This window comes from Psammomys obesus, unplaced genomic scaffold (genome assembly GCF_907164565.1).
Source record: "Psammomys obesus unplaced genomic scaffold, mPsaObe1.curated_primary_1811, whole genome shotgun sequence".
NCBI classification, from domain to species: domain Eukaryota; kingdom Metazoa; phylum Chordata; class Mammalia; order Rodentia; family Muridae; genus Psammomys; species Psammomys obesus.
Window position 1 is genome coordinate 20887956 of NW_026585504.1, and position 14233 is coordinate 20902188.

Here is a 14233-nt window from a genome sequence, read left to right on the forward strand (position 1 = left end):
AGCAAGCCAATATCCAAAACCAAATTAAATGGAGAGAAACTTAAAGCAATTTCACTAAAATCAGGGATACTCTTTCTGTATCTATTAAATATAGAACTTGAAGTTCTAGATAGACAAGAAGACAACTAAAGGAGATCAGGGGATCAGGGGATAGAAATTGAAATGAAAGAAGTCAAAGTATTACTATTCACAGGTGATATGGTACTATGCGTAAGTGACCCCCAAAATTCTACCAGGGAAATCCTACTACTGATAAACACCTTCAGAAGAATGGCTGGATAAAAAATTAACTTGAAAGAATCAGTAGCCCTTTTTTATACAATAATAAATGGTCTAAGAAAAAATTAGAGAAACAACACCCTTCACAAATAATATAAAATATCTTGGTGTTACTCTAACCAAGCCAGTGAAAGACTTGTATGACAAGAACTTCAAATCTTTGAAGAAAGAAACTCAAGAAGATACCAAAAGATGTATGTCGATTGGTAGGATTATCATAGTGAAAATGTCCATCCTGCCAAAAGCCATCTACAGATTCAGTGCATCAAAATTTCAATACAATTCTTTACAGACCGTGAAAGTACAATACTCAATTTTCTATGTAAAAACAAAATCTCAGGATAGCTAAAACAGTCTTACTATTTATTTATTTATTTAATTAATTATTTAACATATAAGTGTGCTCTATCTGTAGATCACTTGCATGTCAGAAGAGGACATCAGATTCCACTATAGATGGTTGTGAGCCACCATGTGGTTGCTGGGAATTGAACTCAGAACCTCTGGAAAAGCAGACAGTGCTCTTAACCTCTGAGCCATCTCTCCAGCACCCTAAAACAGTCTTGTACAATAAAAGAACTTCTAGATATATTACCATCCTGGATTTCAAGCTGTACTACAGAGCAATAGTTTAAAAAAAACAAAAACAAAAAAGAAAAACTTCATGATATTGGCATCAAAACAGACAGGTTGATGAATGTAATTGAATCAAAGACCCAGAAATAAACCCATACACCTACAAAGAAGCCAAAAACCATACAATGAAAAAAAACCCAGCATATTCAACAAATGATACTGGTCTGACTCCATGTCTGCCTGTAGAAGATACAAATAGATTCATATCACCTGGCACAAAACTCCAGTCTAAGTGGATCAAAGAATTCAACATAAAACCAGATACACTATATAATAGAAGAGAAAGTGGGGAAAACTTTGAACGCATTGGCACAAAAGACAAGTTCCTGAACAAAAAACACCAACAGCTCAGGCATTAAGACCAACAATTAATAAACAGGATTTTATGAAACTGAAAAGCTTTTGAAAGGCAAAGGACACCACAGTAGGACAAAATTTGCACCCAACAGAATAGGAAAAGATCTTAACCAACCCTACATCTAACAGAGGACTAATATCCAAAATGTATAAAGAACTCAAGAAATTAAACAGCAACAAGCCAAGTAATCCAATTAAAAAATGGGGTACAGAGCTAAAATGAGAATTCTCAACAGAGGAATCTCTATTGGCCAAGAAACACTTAAAGAAATGTTCAATGTCCTTACTCATCACGGAAATGCAAATTAAAACAATTCTGAGATTCAATCTTACACCAGTCAGAATGGCTAAGATCAAAAACTCAAGTGACAGCACATGCTGGTGAGAATGTGGAACAAGAGGAATACTCCACCATTGCTGGCGGGAATGCAAACTAGTGCAACCACTATGGAAATCAATCTGGTGGTTTCTTAGAAAATTGGGAATATTTGTACCTCAGGACCCAGCTATACCACTCCTGGGCATATAACCTAAAGATGCTCCACTATACCAGAAGTACACTTGCTCAACTATGTTCATATTAGCTTTATTCATTCTAGTCAGAAACTAGAAACAACCTGCATGCTCCTCAACTGAAGAATGGATGAAGAAATTGTGGTACATTTACACAATGGAATATTATTCAGCTATTAAAAACAAGGACATCATGAAATTGGCAGACAAATGGATGGAACGAGAAAATATCATCCTGAGTGAGGTAACTCAGACTCAGGGAGACATGCATATATGTACTCACTTATGAGTGGATGTTGGCCATAAATTACAGGATAACCATGCTACAGTCCACAGACCCAAAGAAACTAAGCAACAAGGACCCAAGAGAGGATGTTTGGATCTCACTCAGAAGGAGAAATAGATTGGACAACTGAAGTAGATAGAGGGGGGGACTGAGTGGAAGAGAGAGTGGAAGGGGAACAGGAGGATCAAGTGCAGGAAAGACTGATGGAGAGAGAACTGTGAAAGAGAACTGAAATTGGTGGTGGGGGAGAGAGACTGGGAGAAGAGGAGGTCAGTAGTAAAGTTAGTTAATTAATTGGAAAGGGTCTAATAAATAAATAAAAGGATAAATAAATCAAAAACAAAGCATCACAATTTAATGAGAAAAATTTACAATTAATGTTAATACTACCTGTTAAGGGGATAAAAAAAAACTTAAACATGGAAATTATGAGCCTCCTAACTTTTGTTCTGTAGTTACTCATCTACAAATAACATTATGAATGTGCATATGTAAGTAGACATGCTTCTGAAACAGATTCATGGAAGTCATTCTCGTTTCATATGCTGGGAATTCACTTTAAAATGTTCCAAAGTACTTTTATATGCCCTAGAATGACCCAAGTCAGCCATATCTGCTTGAACAGTTTTTAAAAAGCTTATTCTAACAATAATTAGATGGCAAACCAATATTCACCTCCTCTAAAAATCTTATCTAGAAGACACAATGATTTAGCTATCTATGAAGCTTAAAACATGCTTTTATGGAATCAAAATTATATTAACACATATGTAAAAGTTATATTGCCTTATTAAATACAAAAAAACAACCTTAGAAAAACAGCAACATTTCTTTTTTTTCTTTTTTCCTCTTTATTATTATTATTATTATTATTAATTACACTTTATTCATTTTGTATCCCCCCATAAGCTCCTCCCTCCTCCCCTCACGATCCCACCCTATCTCCCCTTTCTGCATGCATGCCCCTCCCCAAGTCCACTGATAGGGGAGGTCCTCCTCTCCTTCCTTCTGATCTTAGTCTATCAGATCACATCAGGAATGGCTGCATTGTCTTCTTCTGTGGCCTGGTAAGACTGCTCCCCCCTCAGGGGGGAGGTGATCAAAGAGCAGGCCAATCAGTTTATGTCAGAGGCAGTCCCTCTTCCCATCACTATGTAAGCCACTTGGACACTAAACTGCCATGGGCTACATCTGTGCAGGGGTTCTAGGTTATCTCCATGAATAGTCCTTGGTTGGAGTATGAGTCTTTGGGAAGTTCCCTGTGTTCAAATTTTCTTGTTCTGTTGCTCTCCTTGTGGAGTTCCTGTCCTCTCCAGCTCTTGCTATTTCCCACTTCTTACATAAAATTCCATTCACTCTGCCCAACAGTTGGCCATCAGGCTCAGCATCTGCTTTCACAGTCTGCATGGCAGAGGCTTTCAGAGGCCCTCTGAGGCAGGTTCCGAGGTTGTTTCCTGTTTTCTTCTTCTGGCTTTCAGAGGCCCTCTGTAGCAGGTTCCGAGGTTGTTTCCTGTTTTCTTAAGTAAGCAAAATTCAGACAAATAGCAAGTGTATCCATCTTACGCGGTGGCCCTCTGTTCCCTATCATTTTCTGTGTTAATTCTCTAAATGATTAATATAAAAGAGGAGGAAAATAGTGATATCACCTATTCAGTGGCTAATAAGGGATGCGTTGATTATCAGGTGTTTAGATTGTTCCCTGTAGTAGATCTCCAAAACTGGGAAAAAAAATTGTATCCTCTTCCTGAGGGTAGAAGAAAAGATATCAGGGATTTCCTCCGTTTAATCTTTGATAGACAGGGGGTATTTGTTTCTGGTTCAAACTGAACTTGTGACAGGATGCCAATCATGCTTTTCTGAAGGACCATGCTCACATCTGAACCATAGCAGAAGGGCAGTTGGTAGTTGAATATTATGTGTGACATAATGCACAGAGTGCATGGGAGAGTGTCCAAGAAATGTAAAAACAGAGTCTTGTGGCATTAAAGCCATGCATGAAAAACTTTTACAGTCTAGAGGCTACATAAAATTAAAATACAGAAACATGAGGCTCAGAGCAGCCTATGAAGAGCAATTTTCTATGTTGATTAGAAAGAAACTCATTTAGGATATGTGTTTATAATTTCATATTTTACTTTATAAAAGTATCGTTTTAATTTTCTCAAGACAATCAGGGTCTTTCCAAATTTGCTAATCTGCTGTATACACTTTGATGCCTATGAATTCGTGTAAAGGATGGGACAGAATGCCAGAAGCCTTTGGATATCACTTAAATACTTCAGTATTATCAAGTAGGCAGTGATTGTCCATGCAAAGATTTTGAATAGGATAATGCTGTGCATACAGTATTAAGGAAAATCAGTAAGGTTGTACCATGTAGGGAAGATATTGAGGGTGAATATACAAATAAAGAGAGGAGCTGGGTTTTGACAGTTGGAGTGCAAAGTCACTATCAGGGTTTTAAAATGGAAGATATGGTGTATTATCTGCCTCGTTCACTGCCATACTCCTAGTGTGAACACTAGAATCCTGTATTCACTGCCATGCTCCTAGTGTACATAGAGAATCTGCTGTTCACTGCCATGTTCCTACTGTACATAATGGAATCTGCAACTGCAAAGTTCTAAGGAAAAAGCTATTGAGTCAATAAATGAATTAATGTGCTTGAGAAAAGTAAGCTGTGAATAGAACAAAAGCACAGAGTTAAGCTCTATGCTCATATTTCAAGCTCTTTTGCATTGTATTTAGAGAATTGGGGTGAAAGGCACTAAGAACATGGTTTTATTCATATTGAATTTGAAAGAATATAAAGGAAAGTAAAATGTAAATTTTTTCCACATTTTTTAAATTTTTTTATTAATTACACTTTATTCATTTTGTATTCCCCCATAAGCCCCTCCCTCCTCCCCTCCCGATCCCACCCTCCCTCCCCTTTCTGCATGGATGCCACTCCCCAAGTCCACTGATAGGGGAGGTTCTCCTCTTCTTTCTGAAACATGTAAATTTTTTAATAATTTTTTATTAATTACACTTTATTCACTTTGTATCCCCTTGTGAACACCTCCCTTCTCCCCTCCCAGTCCCACCTTCCCTCCCCCTTCTCTTTACATGCCCCTCCCCAATTCCACTGATAGGGGAGGTCTTCCTCTGCTTCCTTCTGATCCTAGTCTGTCAGTCTCATCAGGACTAGCTGCATTGTCTTCCTCTGTGGCCTGGTAAGGCTGCTCCCCCTCAGGGGGGTGTGATCAAAGAACAGGCCAATCAATTCATGTCAGAGACAGTCCCTGTTCCCATTGCTATGGAACACACTTGGACACTGAACTGCCATGGGCTATATCTGTGCAGGGGTTCTAGGTTATCTCCATCAATGGTCCTTGGTTGGAATATCAGTCTCAGAAAAGACCCCTATGCCCAGATATTTTGGTTCTGTTGCACTCCTTGTTCTGGCTAAAATGCTCAATTCCCATTCAGAAAGGCTAAGAGGTTTCCCATCAGCAGAAGGGAAAAACAGGGAACAGGACAGGAGCCTGCCACAGAGGGCCTCTGAAAGGCTCTACCTTGCAGGGTATCAAAGCAGATACTGAGACTTATGGCCAATCTTTGGGCAGAATGCAGGGAATCTTATAAAAGAAGTGGGAAATAGTAAGACCTGGATAGGACAGGAGCTCCACAAGGACAGCAACAGAACCAGAAAATGTAAATCTTAAAGAGAAAAGAAAAAATAATATAATTTCAGCATGAAGCTACATTAAAGAAAAAAATCATTTGGTGGTTTTCTTACAATACTTCTGACAGAATCTTACCAAGGAGTACTTAATTACAGCATATGATAAACCCAGTTTTAAGATACAACCAGACACTGAGTGGAGATGTATGGCTGTTACCGCTTACTGTGAATAGTATAAACATTGCTAATGTTGATTTATAAGTCTTAAAAAATAGATTAAAGGTACAACATGAACATTTTTTTGGAATATATACCTCTGGATCTTAAATACATGGAAAGAAACATTTTCTATCCTGTGCATATTTCATGCTTTCATATCACAGAGTCTTGTATTTTAGTAGACTGCCAGTTCTCTGAATAAAGCAGATATCATAAACTTTCACCTCTGAAGGAGATTCCACAACATCATCAAGAACCTGAGAGCTGACATTTGAGAGTCATTTATGTATGTTATAGCATGAAATAAATTGAGAAATAATCAGAATTCAGTAAGAATACTTACTGATTTTTCAGTCTTAGAAACTATTGGGACTTTCTTCCAAATTTGTTGACTGGAAACCTATATTTCCGTACTGGTAAATTAATAATAGAGTAGGAAAAGGGATTCTAAATACTGATTAATATAGGCAAAATAAGCTTCATTATTATTTTATGCTACTATGTAAAATGCATTATATTTAGTGAATTTCAAGCTCTCAAGACATTGTTTTAGTCTTTTTTTCATCTCTCAAATATCTGTTGAAGAGATGATTGATAGATAAATAAATATTAATGGTATTTTATGTAAGCTAAAGATACTGCACAGCACATACAAATGTCAGGTGCACCTCTTAAAAGCCACCTACATTACTTTTACAAAGGATTAACAGAACCACATCTGTAGGATGTAATAGCCACACAGACTTTAACAGTCCTGTTATGCTTAGTATTACAAAAACAATGCCGTTTCCGTGAGATATTTGCCGTCACAGAAAAGCTAAATATTGATCCTGTATACATCCCACATAGACTGGCAAGTGGTCAGAAAGGTGAAATTAGAAGGCCCATGGAGGGAAGTTGTTAGAAAATCAGTAGAACACTAAGAGCAGAACAAATAAATACCCCGAAATCCATAACCCATTATTATTGCCGTGTGGTTTTATTGCAGAGAAGATATTAATTTAATTTAGCTTAGTATGGCAAAGCAGTCTTGTCCTATTATTTGGTCCCATAAGGACCACCTCTCATAATTTGGCCTTGCCAAATCTCTGTTTTATGACCCAGGCAAAAATTTATCTATTTTGCCCTTTGGAGCATTTACAGAAACATTATCCAGTTCTCCTTCCCACGCTTTCCCTGCTATTTGGCTTTACAATGTCATTTACTTTACTTCCGACTCTCAGTAGGAGGAGTAGAGTGTTCATATATCTGTACCACCCACTCAGAATAGTAGCACGACTACAAAAATTCCCAAATAAGTTTGTAACCCTCAGGTAAAGCTGAAAATTTAGGAAGCAACCACAGTATTGGCAGTAACAGAAAAGGAATCCCTCCTCTTTGAGCTATAAACATTTGGACTTACGGCAACCATGAGTAGGGAAAGCTGTTACATTCTGAATCAGGGAGTCACAGATGTGTGATGACTAAGCTTCCACATAGAATCTAAAAGATCAGTATCAATGACAGCCTGTGCAACTGTTTCAACACTGATACCTATTGTGTATCAGCCAAATAGTTTTCAGTATCAAGATCATTACATCGTATGGCTTATAGTTAAAAACAAATAACACAGGGTTGTTTATTTGTTTGTTTGTTTTGGATTTTTGGTTTGGTTTGGTTGCTTGTTTCTTTTTTTTAAAATTTAAATTTTACTAGACAACTTTGGGGGCTAAATCTTATTAAGACTTAAGCACTTTCTAAGACTTTCTATGACTTTGGAAGTTCACTGGTTTTAGTGCCTTATAATATTCCTAAAATAACAGCCCAAGCATAATGTATGTGATTATAGGCCTAAGAAAGGTTTTAATTTTTTTGACTGATAAATTCTCTAATAACTTGTTTTGACCCTTCAAATTCAAAAGGCAGGACCTGTATCGTTAGGCTCTATCTGTTCCATAGTAACGTACCTACCTTTGAATCTAAAGTGAGCATTGGTGCTAAAATATATCTTTAAGTTTTATCGTTGTAAAGAAAACTTCTTATTTCCTATAACTTTTAGCTAGGATTTGAGATTATTAAAGATCTTGTACTTTATGCAAACACTTCTCAAATGTCCTCTTTAGACACATGGCTTAAGAAAATGTAATTTTCTACAGCCTGCAATATGTTTTCTTTTCTTTTTTTTTTTTTTCACTGTGAGAGACACACAAGTATTTTAATCACGAGAAAATGCCATACAAATAGAGACTGAAGCAAAGTCTGTAAGACGCCTGGTAGTTATAACAGCACTACGAAAGTAAAGGTGAGAGGAAGTACTAATATCATCCCACAATACATTAGACCAGCAGTTCTCAACCCTGCTAGTGCTGGAACCCTTTAATACAGCTCCTCCTTTTAACCATGGAATTATTTACATTGCTACCTCACAACTGCAATTTTGTTACTGTTGTTAATTGTCATAGAAATATTTGTGTTTCCTGATCATCTTTGGTGTTGCCCATGAAAGGATCATTTGACCCCTCTCTCCAAGGGGTCCCACCCACCCCACAGGTTTTGAGAAGAGCTGGGTTAGACATTCATGTCTGCTGAATATAATGATACTGAATTAGGTATTTGCAAAAGGGGTAAGTGTTTTTAGAACATTCTGTGAAGCCAGAATAAGATCTGAGGATTTTCATGGCAGTTCTATATTTCTAGTTAGTATCTGCATTAGTTTTTAGGAGAGAATAGCCTGCAAAATGAGTATTTTGAGGATGTCATTTTAATTTTTATTTTTCTGTGTTTTCCTGATGCTCAGCTTTCTAAGAAGTATGGTGTCCACGTATGTGGGGAAGGTGGCGAGTATGAAACGTTCACTTTGGATTGTCCTCTATTTAAGAAGAAAATCATTGTGTAAGATACCATTTCAGCATCTTCCTTTTTCTTAAACTGAAGTGATAGAAGCAGCCCAGCATTTAGCTTGCGGCAGCTTTGGCTGTAAGAAATAGAACATGTCCTCTAAGTTCACAAACACTCAATTTGTTTAATCCCAAGGAAGTCGTGTGAATACTTAAATCAATACCTGACAAGACGAGGCCTTCATAGAAGGCTGTAAACTTTTTAGACATTGCACTTTCCTTTACTTGCTGATTACGGCCTGCAGTAAAACTGGTACCTACACACTGACACTTTTATCCTTTCATGAAGTGTGAATTGCCTGTATTATTTATCTTTCATTACAGCTACGTTTGATAAACTGCCACATCAGTAGCCTGTGGGTTCCATTAACTCCATCCTCTTTTTCTTCTTTCTTGGCTTTAACAAGTTAGAATGATGATGCTAGACATTTTTCTTCAGTTGTTGGGGGTTATTTTTACATATGAAATTTGTTTTGAATTCAGTTTATGGTGAGTAGCGATATACCTTCACCATAAATTGTAAAAATTAGTATAATGAAGAAACAGGAACTTTGCCTAGTTCATCACTTTATTAGCTGTGTTCTATATTCTTCTACTCTTGTCTGCTGGAAGGGCTTTTCCTCTGTTGTTTTGCTTTTGTTTCTTCTACTAAGCTCAAGCTTCTTGGAAAAGATTGTTAAAATTAAGCTTGGTTGAACGAACAGCTTTGATAGTTTTCACATTAAGACTTGAATTCTTTGAACAATTAATAATAGGTAAAGCTATAATCTGGGAACATTAAGACTAAAATGGTTTCATCCCTAAGCCCACTATTCATCACTCTTGCTTTGTTTTGCATTAATAATTAACATCACTAATTTATTTGACATTTTTTAATAGAGTGCCTATAGTTTCCATCAATTTCTGTTGGTCACTATTGATGCCCATTGTTTCCACCTATATAAGCTTGAATGGAAAACATATCTGTGTATTAACTATGATACAAGATAGCAGAGTTATTGCACCAAAGTTTATAGGTGGGAGATTTTCTTTAATGGCCATGCTGATCACAAAAGGATTTTATAAGCAGGAAATGTACTTTTGTGAAATAGTGCTGTTTACTATTAAAGAAACACATTTACATTTTTGGGTAAACTTACAGTGTAATGGAGAAACTGGGAATATATTTACTTATTAACACAATATTAACCATAAGAGGGAAGAATAACGCAGCAAGAAATGCAAAGTAATGATGCTCCAACCACCTATCTAACTAACAGCTTCATGTCCCAAAGGACCCAGAGGTCTTCATAGACACTTAATTGTGAGAAGTTCTGCTTCATGTTACTTCAGCATCATGCTCCTTCAATAGTGAAACCATTCACCACCATCATTTTGTAACTATAGAAACTCAAGCCTGACGTTGATGATAACACGAGGAATATTGGTTCTGCTGTTGAGGAAAGGTGTCAGAAAAGGTGTATTAATTAACAAGAGCCCTTCTTCCTGGCAAATTCCCTTCCTATTTATCTGTGTATCTTTCCCTCCCTTCCTCCCTGTCTTTCTTTCTTTCTCCTTCCTTTCCTCCCTCCTCTCTATTTCTCTCCCTCCCTCTCCTTCCCTTTCTCTCTCCTCCCCTCCCTATCTCTCTTTATCTCTCTGAAACTGTATGTGCATGTGTATATAAGAAAAAGAGAGAGAGGTAAAGAGGGTAAACAAGGATTGCACACCATGCGTGTAGATGTCAGAATAATTTGTGGGTATGGGTTTTCTTCTTCTTTCTACATGCTATCTCTTTCTATGCTGTTCCTTCCTCCCATTTTATCTGCAAGCATCTTTGCACTGATGTAATCAATGAAAGCTAGTTATAGCATTTCATCAAAAATCTGATTCTTTAAAGGGTCAGTTTATATAAATTTCTTTTCATGTTGTCTTTTTAATATTACTTTATAATATGCAAGATACAGATTTGGTAGTAAAAACTCATGACTATACATTGAATTTTCAATCATATATAAAGTATTATACATCTTGTAAGTGAACCGTAAACATATTCTTGTGAAATTTTAATATTCTGAACTCAAGTATTTCGTGGCTCCTTCTAACTTTCTAATCAGAAAAACCTGATTCAACTATGTTTTACCCTAGTCCCAAAGAGTCGAAGTAAGAGTCAGGAGGGATGGCTCAATTCGGCTGTTAAGAGCATGTACTGCTCTTGCAGAATCCCAGTGCAGTTCACAGCACTAGCCTCTGGAAGCTTATAGCTTCCTGTAATCCCAGACCTCCACATGAATTGCAATCACACACACAAACAAACCTACAGCCAGACATACAAAGATATACATAATTTTAAAATAAAATAAAAGCATAAATATAATTTCAATTTTAAAAATTTTAGAGTCAAAATAACAGGGTTGGAGAGCTAGGGCAACAGATAAAAACACTTACTGCTCTTCTAGACAACCTAGGTTCAATTCCCAGAATCCATATCACGGCTTAAAACCATTTGTAACTCCAGTTACAAGGGGTCTAATGTCTTTTTCTGGGCTCCATGGACACAAGGCATGCACATCATATGTATATACAAACTAAACACTTATACATATAAATGAAAATAAATGAATCTTAAAAAAAATGTTAAAGTAGAAATAAGCTTTGTGATCATGGAGTGGTTAGATGCTAATGTTAATAAATGCAATGAAAATAATTCATGAGAAATTAAAGAGATATGAGGAATTTTTACACTTTCAGTCGACATGCAAAGCATTATTAATAAACAACAAAATTGCTTAATAACTGTCTTAATAAACAACAAAATTGCTATTTAATATAACTTCATAGATAACCTTAGTAATTTCTAGTTCTTTACAGGATATCTTTATTAAATCATAAGTTAATTTACATGTGCCCGTATGGTCACAGCAAGCAGTTCATACAGTGTTACCTGGATGTGGCAATTACCCTGTCAAATGAGGTGTATGTATAGCAGTGACCCTACAGTGCGGTCAGTTTGGCCAAAGCCCACCAGCAGCTGCAGCTTGCTTTTGTGAGGGATGACTTAGACTTTGGGTGCTGCAGAGTCAATTGCCTCTTGAAAATAAAGGCACAAGGAAGACCCAGCAGCGAAATTTAACATTTAGCCAATGCAATTGGTGCTGTACAGTTCAACAGTTGAAGTCTCCAAATGGAGTAAACATTGAGTGTAAGCTGTGTGTCCTTTTACATGGAGAAAGCATCCTTGTTTCTTAGTATTGAGGGATTTCAGGTCTCTCAGCAGCAGGAGTGACTTATCCACAAGGTGTGTGCTTGGTAAGCACACTGAGTTGTCTGTGCTGCAGGGACTCCTCCGAAGCAGTCATCCACTCGGCTGATGCCTTCGCACCTGTGGCTTATCTCCGGCTTTCAGGGTTGCACTTGGAAGACAAGGTAAGTAAATCCCAGAGTGCAGGGCTTTCAAATACAGGAAAGCTATGCATTAGTTCTGTTGTGTGATACTCACCCAGTGGGTGCTTCTTGCCTATCAGATACTCTGCATATCACGTATTTACAGTATAATACAGTAGCAAATTAGTTAGGTGCTAGCAATCAGATGATTTATTGGTTGGGGTCACCACAATTATGTTCTAACAGCACACAATGAGGCAGAGAATATATATTTAATCAGTCAATAACTACTACTTCTATGAATGCTTCTAGTTTTAAGAATGTTCTATAACACAAAAAAGCCTTTCAGTTTAAAGATACTGAGTGTTAGTTAAAAAAGAATGTAAATACTAAGCAAAGACAGTATAAAACAAAAGTACTCATGTAGCATAACAGTCATGTCATAGCACATAAGCATTTGAGCAAAACTGATTTTTATTGTACAGGGCTTAGGAGGGAAAAAAGGAGAGGAAAGTTTTTCTGAAGCTATATAAAGGAAGCTATAAGAGAGGAATGGGAAAAAGATGGAAAGTTAAACAAAGTGCAGTAAAATAAAACAAGAGTTTTATTTAAAATACATTAGGGATCAGGATAAAGCAGACCCCCATTCAATCTTTGGGGGTAGGTGCCTTTGGGGGTAGGTGAAGATCTGTGTGAGATCTTTGCATGAAAAAAAAAGAGATTACCCTCTGTTTTCAGTGAAGTTCTATGAAGAAAAGAGTCATGATAAAAACAAACAAAAAAAAAAACTGGCAAAGGTCTTCTGTCCTGTTTTCTTCCCTACTTCCTGAAGCACATTCGCAGTTGTGTACATGCGACATAGAATGACAATGACATTTTCAGATTATGCAGCTTCTTTAAAAACAGAAGGAAAACAGGGATCCCCAAACCTCATAATGAGTCAGGAAAAAAGAGTAATGGCTAGAGCCAGCAAGGTGACTATTAAAAGTGAAAGCATTTGCCATGAAAGCCTGACGAACACAGACACATAAATGATAAATATGCATGTCAATTCCCCAGAAAAATTAACGATGAACAAGATTACACATCTATAGATTATTAGGCTAAAATTATTAGGCTAATAAGATTATTAGGCTAAAAGTAAACATTGGTAACCTTTCATCAAAAATGGAATGGCATGATTCTATCTAAACACCTTCCAAATTCACCATAAGGGCCCTTTACCATAGCCCTCTTCTACAATTGCTGACATGAGCACTGCTAAGAACCTGAAACACTGGTCTCTCCTGTAAGCATTCCTCCATTTTAAGTTCAGCTTCACCCAGGTAGCTCACTAGGGTTCTCTTGGTATGCCATTAAGTCTACACAGACCATTAGCCTACTGTAGGAAGCTATTGTTTCTTTCAGATGTGATATTATTGACATTTATAAATATGTCACACTTCCCTTCTTTTGTTTCCTTTTAGGTGTCTTCGATACCTGGGAATGATGAAACAACTAATTATATACACAATTCTTAAAATCTGCACTGAATTTTAAAAATTACTATGACCAACTTTTCTCATTGCATTTCAGTGAACCCTTCTCTAATATTGCCAAATTTCTTTAACTTACTTTCTTTAAAAAAAAAAATAATACTTTCTAGCCAGTTGTGGTGGCACACGCTTTTAATCCCAGCATTCAGAAGCCAGGGGCAGGCAGTTCTCTTTGAGTTCAAGGCCAGACTAGTCTACAAGGAGAGTAACTCCAGGACATCAAGAAATCTGTTACACAGAGAAATCCTGTCTCGAAAAACCAAATAAAACAAACAAACAAACAAACAAAAAAAAAGATTCTGGTTTTTTTTTTTTTGAGATAATTTTTATACCACCCCCCTTTCTTCCAAATCCTCCAGTACACCCCTCCTACCTCTCCTTGCTCACTTTCAAATTTATGGACATCTTTTTCACTACTGCTGTTATAAACTCTCCCTTTTTGTGTTTCTGTTTCTCTTTCAGTCTCTGCCCTGCCTTTTTCTGTGTGCGCGCACACACACAC

The 14233-nt window shown here is 36.9% G+C and overlaps 1 protein-coding gene across 1 annotated transcript in view; it reads left to right on the forward strand.

Moving 5' to 3' along the window:
- Positions 1-14026, forward strand: part of Dph6 (diphthamine biosynthesis 6) — a 130688-nt gene extending 116662 nt beyond the window's left edge. Inside the window, exons 7-9 of the mRNA XM_055603851.1 lie at positions 8734-8828; positions 12151-12238; positions 13663-14026. Coding sequence (XP_055459826.1) covers positions 8734-8828; positions 12151-12238; positions 13663-13716 — 237 coding nt within the window. The 3' untranslated portion in view covers positions 13717-14026. The remainder of the gene's footprint in view (positions 1-8733; positions 8829-12150; positions 12239-13662) is intronic.
- Positions 14027-14233: the final 207 nt, after the last annotated feature.